The 17543-nt window shown below is 32.9% G+C and overlaps 1 protein-coding gene across 1 annotated transcript in view; it reads right to left on the bottom strand.

Annotated features, from left to right (window-relative positions):
• Nucleotides 1-6147: 6147 nt before the first annotated feature.
• LOC129960889 (phospholipase A2-like) overlaps nucleotides 6148-17543 on the bottom strand; it is a 64791-nt gene continuing 53395 nt past the window's right edge. The window contains exon 4 of the mRNA XM_056074607.1: nucleotides 6148-6537. Within this exon, the coding sequence (XP_055930582.1) occupies nucleotides 6371-6537 (167 nt within the window). The 3' untranslated portion in view covers nucleotides 6148-6370. The remainder of the gene's footprint in view (nucleotides 6538-17543) is intronic.

Here is a 17543-nt window from a genome sequence, read left to right as displayed (position 1 = left end):
CATCACTTTCCTTATATGGGTGTGGAAACCTTGCTTTTTGAAAGCATTTTTCATTTGTATTTTTAGAAATGTGGTTCCAAGATTGTCTCACAAAATATACAGCATCTAAAATATTGGCTTTGTATCTTTTTTCCGCATTTTCGTCCAACAGTGCTATAATTTTTCTCTCAAGCAACTTTCTGTTATTAACTTTTATAGAACGGATGATACTTAGGTTTAGTGACGGAAGCACACTTGTACAATCTGCAGGGAAAAAATACGACTTTGACGTTTTTAAATTGCAAATTGGAGGATATGTGGGAGATTGATCAATAAGCAAAAGAATTTTTCACATTTGTATTGTCACAGATTTATCTAAAAGCATCAAACATTCTATAAATAGGCAAGAAGTCATTCGAGCGTTTCTGTTTGTTTCGTATTTTGTTCGGAAAGCTCTTTGTTTTTAAAACATCGACTTTACTGGCTTTCCTATCACAAATGGCTGCAAGTTGTCAGTTCCATTAGCATTAATGACAAACAAAATCATAATCCCTGTTCTACATTTTTTCCCTGTCAAAGCATTTTTTATTTCTATAACAAGGCTTTCGGTCGGGTTGAAAGTCATAAAACAATCCTGTTTCATCTGCATTGTAAATTATAGATGGTGAATACCTGTCAGTCAAATTGAGCAACTTCTCATCCCAATATTTCATTTCATTTTCATTTACACCTGCCTTTTTTCCGCATATTTTCTTTTAGATTATGTATTATTTTTCATCAAATTACCATTTTATGCAGAAAAGTCTTTCACATTATTCTTCCAGGAAAATTGCTGCGACTTTTCTTTGAATAGAGACCCGCTGGCTAATGGCTATTTTCTTGGCACGAACGATGTTGAAGCATTACACTTGGTCAAATTCAAGAGCAGAAGGAGGAGTGGCTTTCAATGACTGACTTTGGGTGATTTTTCGTCACTTTCTGTTGCTTTTCCAATTTCTGCTCGTTGTTTGGCAATTGTTGTTGGTGTCGACCTGGAGATTTTAAGGCTTTCTAGCGTATTTTTTTGGTCCATGTTCTTGTCAAATTTGCGCGACATTTTAAACTTTCCTTGCAACGAAAAACGTTTTCGTTTCAGACAATCTGCCATGCTTCTCAATGTTTTAATTCTGCAATACCAAGCATTCAATACACCTAACTTCTTTGCATTGTGGAATGGGAAGATATAAGAAAGGAATTTCCTATTCTATCCACATGAAACTCACCTGACAGGTTAAACTCATTACTTAAAGCAGCGTTTCTCAACCTTTCAGTATTCGCGGCCCAGTTTTCAATCATAATTTTCATCTCGCCCCCCCCCCACGCTTACAATAAAAAGTATACAACAATATTGTATATTGAGTATTTTGTATTCTCTTTTTAAATTATTTTTAACTGCCAAAAAAAAAAAAGAATAAAAGCGAGCCAACATTGGCATTTTGCAAAGCGGGCAATGAACAGATGAAGCGAATGAAAGCGGGGAAAATTTAAATATTATATTTGAAATAAAAGCCAAACAGGGAGATAACGTTAAAAGAATACGAAAGTAGAAAAATTCGTTAATGACAGTTAACCTAGACGGGGTGAGCTAAAATTAGAAACTGGGAATATATTTTTTCTAATAATAAAAGAAATAAAACAGAAGCACGATTAAACAAAAGAGAAAAAAATAAGCAATGTTTGTGGAAGAGAATCCACACGAATGATGTCGTCTCGAGCATGCGCAGATGTTTTCTCATAGGAAGAAGGAAAATGTTTGATAACGCAAGTTTCAATTCCAGCCAGTCTCATTCGAGTCGGTCCTTCTGTCGCTATCGAATCTATCGTGAATGTGTATGTTATATATGTTTTCGTGTTAATTGCAATTCACCATATTAAATATTCACGGCAGCAGATTTATGCAGACTCATGGATAAATTTTTAAGCGGAAGTAAGCGAGCATTAGACGACAGTCAAGCATCAAAAAGTACACAGACGAGCGTGGTTCCGAAAATAAAATCAAGAAAATATTCTCAAGAATGCTTAAATTTTGGGTATACCAGTACTGAAGTAAGTGAAAAAGAAAGGCCCTGTGTATCATTTGCTCAAAAATGTTAGCCGCAGGCAGTATATGAAATTTAATAAACTTAAACGACATTTGGAAACGCTTCATAGTGAGTACGTCAACAAACCCAGAGAATTCTTCGAATTAAAATTAAAATCATATAAAAAAGCAAAAATCATTTTTTAAAGAAATTTTGTGTATGAATAAAAAAAAGCTTTAATTGCATCTTACAAAGTTTCATATAAAATAGCCAGATGTAAAAAAAACCTCACGCCATTAGTGAAGAGCTTATTTTGCCAGCAACAATTGAGATTGTAGAAACTATGTTTGGAGATAATTTTTCAAAACAATTGCAGTCCGTACCCGTTTCAAATAATACTGTTGCTCGTCGAATTGGTGATATAGCTGAAGATGTACGGTGTCAGCTTTTCTCAAAGTTGCGTGACATATTGTTTTCAGTACAGCTTGATAAAGCAACAGACAGTAATAAAGTTGCTCATTTAATTGTTCGACTTTGAGATAATATGTCAGTAATAGAAGAACTTCTTTTCTGCAAACCAATAGAACTCAAAACAACGGCTCTCGCATTATTTGCTATTTTAAATGAGTGCTATTTGCTATTTTTATTGAGTATCTTTTCCGCACTTTGTAAAGACATGGGTTCAGTACATTCAGCTTTACTATTTTATTGCGAAGCAAGATGCTTATCACGTGGGAAATTTTTGCAACGTGTTTATGAATTAAGAGAAAAAATCGCTATTTTCCCAGAAGAAGAAAACAGACCGGAGGCCGAGAATTTTCGCGATGGTTTATTTGTGATGAAATTGAGTCGACATATTCTAGAAATTAAATAACTTGAATCTTCAACTCCAAGGAACAAATACACATATGTTGGATATGAGTGATAAAGTTAATGCTTTTTGGGGAAAATTGGAATTGTGGAGCAGAAATTTAAAGCAAAGAAATCTAACAATGTTTGCAAATGTGGATGATTGTACTAAAACTTACAAGGCTGAAGAAGAACATGTAAAAGTTGTTTTTGTAACCACTGAAAATCATTTAGCCATGCTGGCAAAGAATTTTAAAAAGTATTTTTTTGCTGACGACAAACTGATAGCAGGTTACGAGTGAGTTAGGGATCCATCTTGTAAGACTCTTGAAGGACTCTCAATTGATGAAGAAAAATTCATCGACTTCACGACAAGTGGCGAAACTAGAAGACAATTTAGTAATAAATCACTATTTGAATTTTGGGCAGGAGTAGAGAATGATTTTAATTGCGCTAAAAACAAGGGCATTTCGCATTTTATTACCATTTTCAACATCCTACCTTTGTGAAACTGGATTTTCTGCTGTGGCTACTTTGAAGACAAAATATAGATCTCTGCAGAAATGAGAGTGGCTATTTCTAATATTAAGCCTTCCTTTAAAAAACTTTGCTCTGCAAGACAAGCCCCAGGAAGTCACTAATAATTATTAAATTTGTCTTAATTTAGTATGTTTTGATTTAGTAAGTTGTTTTACTTTAATAAGTTATATGTCGAAATGTATTTTGTTTTCTATGTGTATGTGTGCTTTCCTTTCAGTCAGTTAATCAATTTTTTTAAATAATATTTTCTCTTGGATATTCTCGCGCCCCCCTTCTAGTGTGCTCGCGCCCCCCTAGGGCGGCGCGCCCCACAGGTTGAGAATCGCTGACTTAAAGTAAGGATTCGTTCAATACTCATTTGTTACGGACAAGATGAAAACTGTAGTCAGTTGAAAAATAATCCAGTATTTTTCTAACCCAAACAAGAACAAAGTTTTTTTAGGCTATAGAAGTAATTCGTTAATTCAGGATTTAATTTTCGTTAAATAGGGGTTTTTGCCTCTATTTCAATCAGGGAAAAAGAAAAATTCATTAAATCATGCAATTTAGTAAATAGGGTTTTGTTAAATCTTTGCCTGATTGTATTTTGAAATGCAGTAATTAATTAAAAGATTTAATTAATGTTTGCTATTATTTTAGTATGTGTGAACATTGAAATAAGTTCGTTGAGGACATTTCTCCCTAATTTTATTTAAAAATTTAAACGAATCGGAATTATTCTTTTGAGCGCAATTTTTTATATCAGTGTTATAAACGGATTTTAAAATTTTTATATACAAATTGTATGAGCATGAGATTTGTTTTATACGAAAAAAATTAATGTAACCATTTAATGTTTGGAAAAGTCCATATTTTCGCTGTTCTTATGAAAAGAATATGTTTTGATTTTGGTCTTAATACTCATTTTTTGTGTAACAAGGTTTGTGGTTACTATGTATGTATGTATGTATGTTGTTGATGTCTACATTTAGACTTACAGAGTTATATGTGTATCCTAAAATATGGGTGGATTTTACAAATGTATTTATTCAGACAAATAAAATTGTCTTTAAAGCAGTTTTAGAACGTTTTCAGTTTTGCTCATATATGTATAAAATACATTTGCTGATACGCTTTCTAAGAAAAATCCCCTGCTTTTAGATTTCAGTTCAAAATTTTGAAAGACGTAGAGATTACTTTCCCTCTTATAAATGTAGATAATAAATAGAAAATCATTTTATTCCATAAGAGTTGAATGCAAATATGAAGACTAGCATCATGATTGACATTTCAAATGGCTGCAATGCAATTAATCTTGTTTCTAAAAATATTTTCTGTACACAAAAGAAAACTGCGGCCTGATTTTTCCTTTGGGATCTTTTATGCGATCTCATATATGAATGATATCATTTGGGGTAACCAGTGATTTTCTTACCTCGTTTATAGAACGTTGTAGAAGCGACTAGAACTGTCAAAAGTAGGACTTGTGGAAAAATCTTTAAGAAATGCATTGTCCATGTATTGGAGCACAGTATAAGAATGAAGTTGCTGCATAAATTTCGATTTTGAAATGCATATTTTCAATGGGAGTTTTATTGGTGCTTCCATTTTTCTTTTGTAATGAATGTTTTAATAAAAATTGACTTGTGTGTGAGTTTGTTTGCAAATATTTCTACCTAGCAAACAGATTTGTGAAGTTTTGCACGCTCAAACTTACACACTTCTCAAACTGGAAAAAATCTAATTTGAGTCTATTTTGGCCTTTTAAGTGAAAAGTTATATGGGTACGGATTTTGAAATTTCTTAATGGTAGCATTTCATAAAGTGGAATTTGTTGATATTTCAACACACGAAATGCTAGTGATTTCACGAACAAGAGCTGTCTAATATGCTTAGTTAAACGATTGTGCAATTTTTATTACAATTTTTATTTCTAGGTTTAAATGGGAATAATACACGAATATTTTCACACCTTCTACACTAAATATTATGATAAGAACTCGGGTGCTAAAGGGAATGATTCCGTTTTCAACTGAATTTAATAATCATGCATAGTCACATATATTTGATTTCATATAGATGCTCTCATTGTTCATTCTGCCCTTATGAAATATGTTTATTTCTTCCCATGTTACCTAGATGCAGTTTTTATATACATTAAAACTTTTCTGTGGGTTTATAAGACATATACAACTTTCTTTTTTTTTCCAGTTTTGTTATACATTTCTTTCCGTACACTACTAGTCCATTACTTTAATTCTTTTGTATGTGCAAACCAATGTTATTTTGAGTGAGGATATCATAGTCCCAGAAGAAGAAAAACTTAAGTTGTATCATTTATAATGTATAAGAAATCTTAACTATATTTATTGTTATATAATGTTACTTAAATATTCTGGCAATTAATTTTGTTGTAAATAAACAATATAATCCTTGTATGTCTAAAAGCTTTTGTAATTCTCATTTAATATGCAATTTGATAAGTTAAATTCGACACAGTTTATTCAGAGAATGTTTTTTTCTGATGTAAGCCTGCAAAGTAATTGATATTTATGAAAATTTTATAGTACAAAAGAAGTGTGATTAGTATAGTAGAAATACGATTTTTAAAAACAGTGTTTTAATGAAACCATGTAATTTTTGAAACTGAGTAAAAATATATTTAATCTTTCAATTATAAATTTTCAAAAAGGAAACATCAGCTTTCACCATGAAATTTTATTTATTTATTTTATGGCAGATGAGAAAAATTCACATTGTCATGTACATTTACAAAAATGAAGTGGAATTAAAATTTTATTTTGATTAAGACAAATGACAGGGACTTATTCACTTTGACAATTATACAATGCATTCATAATTGATCACTTCAAAATGACCTGTTAATGATATAAATATTTTCACACATGCGTATTCAGTTCATTTTACTACATTATACTCCAGTTTTTTAAAGATAAATGCTACTAAATGTCATTGTTACTTATTGTTTGTAGCATAATATAGTTGCTTGCTTTGCATCCTGGCTTTTTTCTCGGACATGGGTAATTGCTGACGCAGCGAGCAAATTCCCTGTCGCATTCACAAAGCTGTGTTGCACATTTTTGTGAGACTCCTGGCATAGATGCAACACCTAAGAAAAATATAAATAATGTTTGTTAAAAAAAAAGGAAGATACCAAAAATTATTAGAAACAGATAAAATTATATAATGAAACACCTGCTTGTTTGTTACTATTTAAAATTCTTTTGTTTTCGGAAGCAATTAATCATACTAAAAGAGTGATTACAGGATTTATTGAGTAAATGCAGTATTATTATGTGTCAGAGAATGAAAAGTACTCAAAGGCACATATCTCTACAATCCCTAATTTTTACAAAAATCGCACTCAAAAAGCGATGGCATCACATCTAGTTCTGAAGAAACTTTAAAATGTGATATGTGGAACATTCATGAGATTTGCACTTACAAGTACAACAGTTCAAAATGACAACCTTGCTTATAAAAATTTATTACTTAAAATGATGGACTGAATCTGGTCTGGCAATATGGTTTTAACATAGGCGCAAACAGCTTGAAGACGAGCAACCAACTCTGTTTTTGTTCTGATAAGGCTGCAATGCATCAAATTTTGTAAATGGCTCCATAACGAAATGTTCTTTTATGGAAATTTTAGCTATGAGGATGAGTTTTAATATTTACGTTTTAAAAAAGGCTGCTTTTAATTGAATCAGACTGAATATGTTTTTTTAAATGAGATTTTTTTTCAAAAATAAGTGTTTGTAGGGGTATAGTTTTATGGATACTTTTCATCCTCTGAGTATGAGGAATCGTACTATGCTCAATTTATGTGATAATTATAGGACACTTTCTATAATTCTAATCCAAATGAGATAAAAATAGAGTAATAGAATTTTAAGATGGGTAATATTGATTGTTCAGAATTTATCTTTAAAAGGTTTCCCGGACAGTGTGTGTGTGTGGGGGGGGAAGACTAGACAAAGATGAAAATACTCAATGAAACAGTTAACTATTAATTTAAAGGGCATAATAATTTCCAAAAATTTAGACTGTATAGAAATTTAAACAAGAAATGAATACTTTATAATGTGGCTTATGAATTTGAAAATTATAGCATTCTTATAATTTTACATCACAATGGGAATGAATCCTATAGCATTCACGTCTGTGAATATGCAAAAAGTGGCCACTATTGACAAAAAATATGTTATCTGTCTAAGAAATTTGGTTTTTAAGATTTGTTTGCTCGTTCAATCAGTAATTTATTTAGATATTTCTTTTGATAAAACAATTATAAAAATTGTATATTGATCTTATAGAAATTAATGGATTCAAAGTTGATGGTTGCTAAAGTACGGATTTTCGGTGTGATAATAATAATAAAATATATGTACTTTGAATTTATTTTTTTCGGTTCTTTCATTTCGCTTCTTCAGTTTTCTAGTTTTTGTAAAGAAGCTTGCCATTTACCGGGTGTTCCAAAAATGACTGATGAATTTTGTAAATCAATAAAAAAAAAAAAAAAAAAAAAAACAGAAGGCGATAAAAATGTATTTTTTGTAGCTTTACGCTTGGAAAATCAGGGAATTTTATCCTACCAAATTGCAAATTTATTTAAAATTGCCACTGACAGTTGGCACTGCAAAACAGGGAAAATAAAAACCGGTATGAAAATGCTTCAAGGACTGTTGCGAAAAATTAAACAACGATGTTTCCACAGTAACCCCTATATGCAGCAACAACATGGCGCAGTCAAAGGCAACAATTTCCAGTTCTTATGTATTACGTTTTAAGTACATCTGTTTCAGATTACCTGCAACGCCACTTACCGGTTGAAATGTTAACTAAATTTACAACTTGCTGGGATAAAATTCCCCGATTTTGCAAGCGTAAGGCCGCAAACGATATAAATCTACCCCATTTCGTCTTTTTTATATAATTTTTTTTATTGGTTTTCAAAATCTATGCTTTTTTTGAACACCCAGAAATTGTTCTTTAATTTTACATCTTTGTTAATTGTCGAAATTACCTGAATGTTTAACAATTCGAAAAAGAAAAAAAAAAAAAAAAAAAAGATTGTATATAATATTGTTTTGTTCATTATTTAATATGCATTTTCCGAACAAGATTTAGTTATTGAAGCATCTAGTTAGTGTTGCGAGTCTGTAACATTGCTTTACTGCAATGTTAGTATCATAGATGAAAAGAGAGATTTACAATGATTTTAAGTAAATGCCAGGTCAATGACCCTCGAATTTGATGGCAAAAATGAAGGTTCTGGAAAATGCGAAGATTATGTCGCTATCTCTACTAAGAGTCAAAAGCTGGAGATTATTTTAGAAAATTTCATGTTCTGTTGAGAGGCTATGAAATGTGACGCGCTCATACGAGGACTAATTCTTGGGAAGAAGCGAACTCTCTTAATTGCACTCTGAGCGATATTACTGTTTTTTGTTTGCTTGTAGTATGAGTTTTTCGAAATGCTGTTCTTTGTGTATGCCTTGACTATGTTTTTGCTACTTATTCAAGCTTTCTTGTGGAACAAAGCGTTGTTTTCTATTATCCAATGTGTAGGACTTCTTACTCTTAACTGATGCGTCGTACTCTGAACTGGCGGTTTTCCATAGCAATATATGAATCAGTCATTGAACAGTTATGTACTTTTTTGTACTATATTTCAGCTAAAAATGTATCCTGTGATTGTGACCAATGATCACCAAATCTTTTTTTGATATTTGCAGTTCTACAAGATACTCTGAAAATATATACATGGCTCTTACATAAATAATTAATAACATATATCAAACTCGCAAAAAGATTAATTTATACAAATGTAGAATTGTTGTCCGTTATTGTCGAAGGCTTTGCTTGATGGGTAGGGAGACCGCCGATAGAATGGTAAACAGCGCTGAACATATTTATCAGATACTCTTAGTTTTTTTAAATTTTTTTAGCTGATTTTAAGCTGTAATCTCCAGTGGAGACCTGATGATTGTGGTTGGGTTTTGTATTACATCGTCCTACATATGTTTTCACCAGATTTTTGTAATCAGAAACGCGGGATCTTTTTGATATAAAAATACATTTTAGAAGAAATTTTCTTTCATTTTTTTACATAAAGTATTTTATATCCGATTTCCATCATCCTTATTTATATCCTAAAGTATTTTTTTATATATTCCTGTAATTACAAATTTCCTCTCTCGATCATTAAAATCATGATTACCAACAATCAGTTTATTTGTCCGTTAAAGTAATATGGAAGTACTTCATGCTGTTGGACCAATTTTTCTCAAAAGTCTCTTGAATGCACTGCTTAACGCTTTCCTAACGTAAGTTCAGGAAAATGTTACTAATCACGGTATTCTCAAAGAAGTATTCATTTAATCAATTCGCATACAAATCCCCCCCCCCCTGCTGGGATTCTCAATTTTTGAATAGCTTAATTATTGTGAGTTGGTTTTATGACAATTATATTTTATGACAAAGTATAGTTTTAATGAAACAAATATGTAATTGTAAAGATTAAGACATTTTTCATTTATCGCCAACTACGAGATAACTTGTGCTTGTAGTTTTCAAAATAAGCTTGACAGTCAATATATAATTATAATCAGGAATCTTTCTGTAGATGACAAGATTTTACAGTTGCATTTATTAATTTAGTTACAAAAACTTATTAAATAATTATTGCTTAAATAACTAATAACATTTACATATAGTTTTCGAGACGTTCTTGTTTAACTTTTGCATAGACGCCATATTAATAATATACTGTTATACTATTATGCAGTGTTAGCGAAAATATTATACAATGAATTAACTTCAGCAGCGTTAAACGGAAATAGGATGAATTTGATTTGGAAAGTTTCGGTTTGAAATGCAAATTTACTCCTAAAGTTGACTTTTTGTGAATGTTCAAAAGTGAAGGTAAGGTGTGTCTAAGTTTACTTAAAAGATGCTTTTCTATTAAATATTTGTATCATTAAATTGATTCTTGCTGATACAAAATTTTGCATTTGACACAATAAGACATTTTCGAATTGATCTTTGATTTACAATAATATGTTATGTTTTTTTTTAATGTTACTAAAATCGATGCTTTTTTTTTCATTTTGTGTATTGTATTGTCAGGAAAACCAAATTTGATCCATCTAGCTCTGTTGAAGCCTCTGTCTAGCTTGTAATTGGTTTGCAACCACATTCAAGCGAATATATGTAGTCAATGCCTGAATCAAAGAATGTTGTTGTTTTTATGAAAGTCATAATGACAGATTGGACGTTTGCGATGTTGTAAATATATAGAAGACCTATGAAATTAAGCTATAAGCGAAATTTTATTTTAAATTCCATACATATTATTGTTTACAGAAATAATTTATGCTTTTTAAAATTTTACATTAATATTATTTTGAATACTTTTCAAGCTTTTCGTCTCTCTGCTCCACAATACTTTTTAAGCTTTTAATCATACATGAGGCACTTTCAACTGAAAATAAAGACAATCGAAAATGATACTATGAAGATATTTGTTTTTAAGTCGGCATTTTTATTGTACTATATGTCATATCTCTGGGTGTTGGTGAGAAACTGCTCACTCGAGGCTCCGAAAGTGTACATATCATGGGAAATGTACAAAGGATCGGTTTCCGATTGACCACAACTTTCCAAGAATAACTTTGGGCAAAACACACCACGGGCCATGGGAACAAAGTTTTATCATAGCCTTTCTACAAAAACCGGGGAAAAAAAAAACCGACCTGTATGTCGTTGCCGCAGAAATGTGTGTAGAAGAATCAGTTGAGTTCATTATACTAACGTCCAGTTTTGAAGCAACACTAAGGTTATTTTGAGATGGACCTCTTAATTTTGAACCACGGTTAGATGACAAGAACGGTACCCAAGCTGATACCCCCTCTCTTCAAGCCTCCGCACCCCGCCATTGGGAGGGCTTTTGGCACCGACAGATTTAGCGTGTACCAGGCGGTTCTTCGGTGGAATCGGGTCTCGAACCTGAAACCCTCCGGTTCCGAGACCTTACCACCAGGCCACCGTGGGCTCGTGCTGAGTCGAGGAAATGGGACAAGTACATTTTGTACTTATTATTTGTACATCGAGAAGTCACTAACTGCATAGCAGGCGCACCCCCTTTCAGACTATATGGCTGAGAGGCAAAAGATCCCGCTATTTCTCTAACTTTAATCGATTTTTAAAATTAATTTAGGAATATTTTATAAAAATCTCTTTTTTTAGCATTTTAATGTGCCCAGTTAGGTACCCATGCGTCTTTTTTTAATGGGTTTCAATTTAAGATAATTGAATAGAATTCTATTTATAAATTAAAAATTAAAATATTTTCAAAATATATGATTATATGGGCGTTGACATTTCCAACGCTAGCATTTCATTTTAATCAGTGACATTTATTTACTTGTGGGTTATTAAAATTTTATAATTGCTGAAATTCTGTTTTAGAAACAGTTGATATTAATTACTACAATTAAATATTTTATTTTTACAATCCTTTTCTTATGGAATTAATCCATTAATACATCTTTATCCGAATCTTTAGCGATCCGTCAAGCCATTGATGACCTGTCAGTTCCATAATAATAATAATAATGTTGCTGATAGGCAGTTTCTCTGTCCTTCAAGCCTTAAGAAGTTTATCTTTGAAATTGCCGAGAGTTATTCATAGATAGCTAAAAAAATTTATATTGTTTGTCAAAATCTTTCTCCAAAAAACAGTTTTAATAAGCTCCATCTGCAAATTCTTCTTCGATCATTGATTACATGACATATATTAATGACATTATTAATTGACATTAATTTTGATTTCTTGGCATTAGGACATGGAATTTTTGCTAAAGATCCCAATCAATAATTTTTTTTAAAAAAAGAAACTGTTAAGTATTTGAACCAAAGATTCTTTGAGTTGCCTTCCACTGTTATTATGAATCTTTTGAGTTAAAATTTAATCTCTTAAAAACACTGCTATAGGCCTAGAAACTCTACGTTTCACTTATATGTAACTCTAGAAGTGGAGGATTCAAAGAAATTTTTACATATATACGCATAACGCTGACAATAAAATTGTTTTTATCCGGATTTTTGTGAGTAATAATTAATGAAGGTTGAGATTAAAAATTCTTATGGATTGAATATAAAAACTCTACGACTTAGAAATATACTAAATATAATATGTTTCGCCTTTCTTTACATACATATAGAACAAATAAAGCTGTGGCTACAACGGATAGTGTATTATAAATCTTAGGCGTAAGTAAACTGCGTAATTGTAAACCAGGTTTATTTAACTGCAAAATATCTATCTATTTTATGAATTCTAATTAATTAAGCTACAATTATTTCACTAACGAAATACTATCGAACCTCAGTCTGACGACAGAAAATAAATGTAATACGGTAAACTTTTAACTACACTAGAAGATTTTATTCAAGTACGCACTAGACTGATTAAATAAATTAACATTTAAATTTTTACAGATTTTACATTCGGTGTTATAACTTTGTAGCCAGGGAATGTAATTTTTTTCCAAGACAAAAACTATATAATTCCAAATACTCCTAAGATTTTAAAAGACCTGAGGTATACGTGTCTTAACCCTTTCGGGACGGAGGGCCTCCATCCTCCTCCTATATGGAGCGTACGAAGAGGAATCATCCCACAAGACTGGAGTTTTGAGTCGCTAAACCGAAATTTGAAAAAAAAAAAAAAATCACGAAAATAAAGTTTAAGTCCTAATGTCGTCGTTTTTTCCACCTTTTTAGATTATTAGTTCATTCATAATACGCGTACATTCTTCCTCTAAAAAATCACGTTTTTTTTTTTTTTTTTTTTTTTTTTTGTCATAATAAATCGAAACCAAGGTTTTCCGTAATAAAAAGAGAAGTGCGCAAAATGTATTCGAAAGCTACGCCAAATTCAACAGAACTGACGGTAAAACCCAAAAAGACTAGTTACGGTTATACAGTAATAAAAAAGAAGAAAAGAATTTGGAGAGATATCAGAAACACGAATGATTCTATCAAGTGGAAAGTTACACAGCCCAGCTCTGTTCATTTACATTACTCTTCCCTCCTTCACCCGCAATGGCTGATGAGTAAAATACCAAAGGCTTAATATGAGCAAAGTGTAGGTCAGGATACTAAAACTATATTTATTTCAAAAGTAATGGGCACAGGAAGCCATCTAATGGCGTTTAAAAATTGTTCCAGTTTAAAATGCACATATGCATCACCGTCCCATAAGTTCGATTTCCAGAAATGCATGCGTGGTATGTCCGGCTGTGAGAGATGTTCGTTGGGGATGCATATATGACACGTCCGTAGCGAAAGGGTTAATAAAATGATGATTAACAAAGCTGTTCATACAATTTTCATGCATAACACATTAAGAAAATCAAGGCAGGCAAATGAGAGGGAAAAAACCAACTCACCATTCATCGAGCATAATATAGATGATGTTCCGTTTTCGTACTTTGTACTTTACGAACCAGAAGTATATTAAAACTCGATGTTTTGTGTACTCATAAAATGGATGAAACTTCTCTTCTTCCACATTAACACAAACGTTTTTTATAGTTCAAATATATACTCTCTTTGTTTAACTTCCCAAATTTTCACTCAGAAATATATATTTATGGCGTAAATCATGCTTATTAATTTCATCAAAGTAAGAAACTCTACTCAAAAGCCATTCTCAAAATACCATAACATTATTCCATTTTTATTACAGTTGCCATTCGGATCTTACAAAATATTAAAAAAAAAAGGATAATAATCAAGTAGAGCATGAACGTGACATCCTCCCACCTAAGTTAATTTTTATCTTAAAATTTAACTTACGACAAATTATAGTAACTATTACAATAACAAAATTATATAAAGAGTTCACAAGTCCAGTTTATGATGTATTTTAATGATACGACCACTTCTCGTTTTCCTTTCCTCCTCCGAAGGTTCAATATTGCAGTCCACTGAATGACTAACTATTGGTTGCTCACTTAATTTTGCACTTGGCAATTTCTCTCGAATTAGAACTGACTCTGTTGCTGACACTTCCAAAGGGTATAGGCGTTTTACCGGTCGAAGCAATTCCCCTCTTGAAGTTTTCAGTTTTACAAGTCTTGTAATACCATCTTTCCCTGGCATTACCTCTATTATTTTGCCAAGTGGCCAACTGATGCGTTTCGTATTGTCATTTCCAATTAATACAACATCACCCATTGCTACGGCAGAAGCTGTTTTACGTTCTGGTCTTTGAAGCAGAGCTCCCAAATATTCTGACCGAAATCTGTTTCTTAAGGCTTTCTGTAAATTTTGTCGATACTTGACACGTTGATTAAGACTCTGGTGATCAGCTTTATCACAATCAGGAACACCACTCACTTTGATATCCTGCAGGAACATTGACGGAGTCAATGGAACCAACTCTGCATCATTATCCGTGACATACGTCATCGGTCGTGAATTGATTACGGCTTCGCTGTCACATAACACCGTCGTCATCTGTTCATATGTTAAAGAAGATCGACCTAAGACTCTTCTTAATAATCTTTTAAGAATACCGATCAGTCGCTCCCACCATCCACCCCACCAAGAGGCAGTCGGTGGGTTAAACTACCACTTAATAAGATGAAGAGCAGTGTCACTTACAATAAGGCCCCAATCCAGCTTACTCAGCTGATTAGAAGCACCTTCAAAATTAGAGCCATTGTCACAATAGATAATGCTGCATCGTCCCCTACGGGCTATGAATCTGCGCAAAGCCAGTAAAAATGATTGCGTAGGTAAAGGAAGTCACTAATTCGATGTGTACAGCCCTATAGACAGCGCAGGTGAAGAGACATGCCCAAGACTTCTTATTATCTCTGAGAGATAGTGGCCCAGCCAGGTCAATGCCACAGATCTCAAACACAGCAGCTCCTCGGATTCGGTCCTCCGGAAGAGATGCAGTAAGAATATCAAGCTTCTTCGCAGAGTGTCTCTTACAGACAACACATTTTGATAAGATGGATCTCACTGTCTTTCTACCATGTAGAATCCAAAATCGCTCTCTCAAAATGTTAAGCAACATTTGAGTACCGGCATGAGCGTTTTTTACGTGATAGTATATCACTATACGCTTTACAAGCTCATTTTTTGATGGTAAAATTGCAGGCGTCTTAAAGTCCTCGCTATCTGGTCGATATAAAATCTTTGTTTTCAACCGTATGATGTCGTTTCCATCTTTGAAAGCTCTCAGAGTTTTCAACTTTTCATCTTCTTCATTAACGAAGCTTTCCTTCTGTATTATTCTGATAACTGCATATTCAGCTACAGAAATTTCCTCAGAATCAAGGATTCCATATTTTCGATCATCCCTAGAAATACGACTGTTATTAATAAATCGAAGTATCTAGGCAACGATTCTTACAGTCTTGTGATAGTTCGAAAACTTGTAAACAAAGGAATTGTCAGTTTTTTTGAAGGCTCACCATAAATGATACTATTTCCCTTCTCTTTTCCTTCAACACTTCTTCTTCATTTACGGAGAATTCAGATCTAGGCCATTTATTAGATGGGTAATAGAGCCAAGGAGGACCATGCCACCACTCTGTCTTCGAGAGCTGTCGAACGGAACAACCTCTGGATGGTAGATCCGCCGGATTGATCGATCCAGGTATATAATGCCAATTTTCGGGTTTATTCACCAATCTAATTTCTCGTATCCTGTTATATACAAATGGTGTTCAGTTTTCGCTACCTTTAATCCAACACAAGGCGGTACTGGAGTCAGTCCAAAAGAAAATTTGAATACTTCCTAATTTTAAATCTTCAATAACTCTTTGCACCAGTCTGGTACCAATAGAGCAAGCTAACAGCTCTAGCCTAGGAATTGTAATAGCTTTCAGCGGAGCTACCTTACTCCGTGCTTGAACCAATTGACATGAAGTCAAGTTCTTACTTTCACTTCTTAAATATATGCAGGTAGCATAAGCTGTTTTGCTTGCGTCACAAAAGACGTGTATACTTAAACTGCCAGCATTATCAGGATCTTTTATTAAACATCTAGGGATAGCAATTTTCCTAAGTAGACTCAACTGATTTCTCCACCTTTTGAACTTCTTAGAGATTTCTGTTGGCAATTCGGAATCCCATTTTGTTTTCATTTGCCATAGTTTTTGTAACAACAATTTCGGGTATAAGGTAACTGGACAAGTATACCCAATAGGGTCGAAAATTTTATGGACTTCTGATAGTATTTTCCTTTTAGTAACAGGTCCATTATCTTCACAATCTTCTTTTAAATTTACAGAAAGTGTATCCGTGTTTAAAGACCATTGCAGGCCTAATACTGGGACAATTTTATTTGTCACACAGAAAGCCTCTTCTGTTGAGGAGTGGAAATAATTATGCCCCCACCCTCTTAGGTCGAACTTCCTTTCTTGCATAACATCTTTAGCCACTTGAATGAACTCATGTAACTCAGTCTCAGTTTGTAAACTAGTTAGACAGTTGTCCACATAGAAACTATTTTTCAGCTTCTCTACAACACCAGCAGGATATTTTGAGTTACCCATTTATGCTTCCTCCAAAATTATTTCTAGATAGTGCTGGATTACGGAATTAAGCAAGAACGGACTACTACAAATTCCGAAGACGACACGGCAGTGTCTAAAGTATTTCAGCTCATTTTTTTTCGTTATACCAAAGAAATCTTAAAAAATCTTTACCATTTTCTTTAAGGCGAATTTGTAAAAAAGCTTTACGGATGTCTGCTGTGACTAAAAACTTGTTCATCCGAAACCGCGTTAATAGAGTAGGAATCAATTCTACAAGATTTATTCCTTTCTCAAGACAATCATTGAAGCTGGGGAAGGCTTTTACTTTCGCCGAAGCATCGAACACAGGTCTGATTCTCATCGTGCTATTTTCTTTCACGACATGTCTATGGGGTAAATAATGAGCCAGCAAATGAATCTCGTGCTTAGGAACTTCCTCAATTATACCCTCTCTTGCCCATTCTTCAAATATTTGATTATAATCGTCATACAGATTTTCTTCTTCTAACTTTCGTACAGTATTGCCCAGTCTCTTTAAAGCCAAATTAAA

Source organism: Argiope bruennichi, chromosome X2, assembly GCF_947563725.1.
Source record: "Argiope bruennichi chromosome X2, qqArgBrue1.1, whole genome shotgun sequence".
Lineage (NCBI taxonomy): Eukaryota > Metazoa > Arthropoda > Arachnida > Araneae > Araneidae > Argiope > Argiope bruennichi.
Note: the sequence above shows the minus strand (reverse complement) of the source record. Positions and strands in the feature narration are given on the sequence as shown.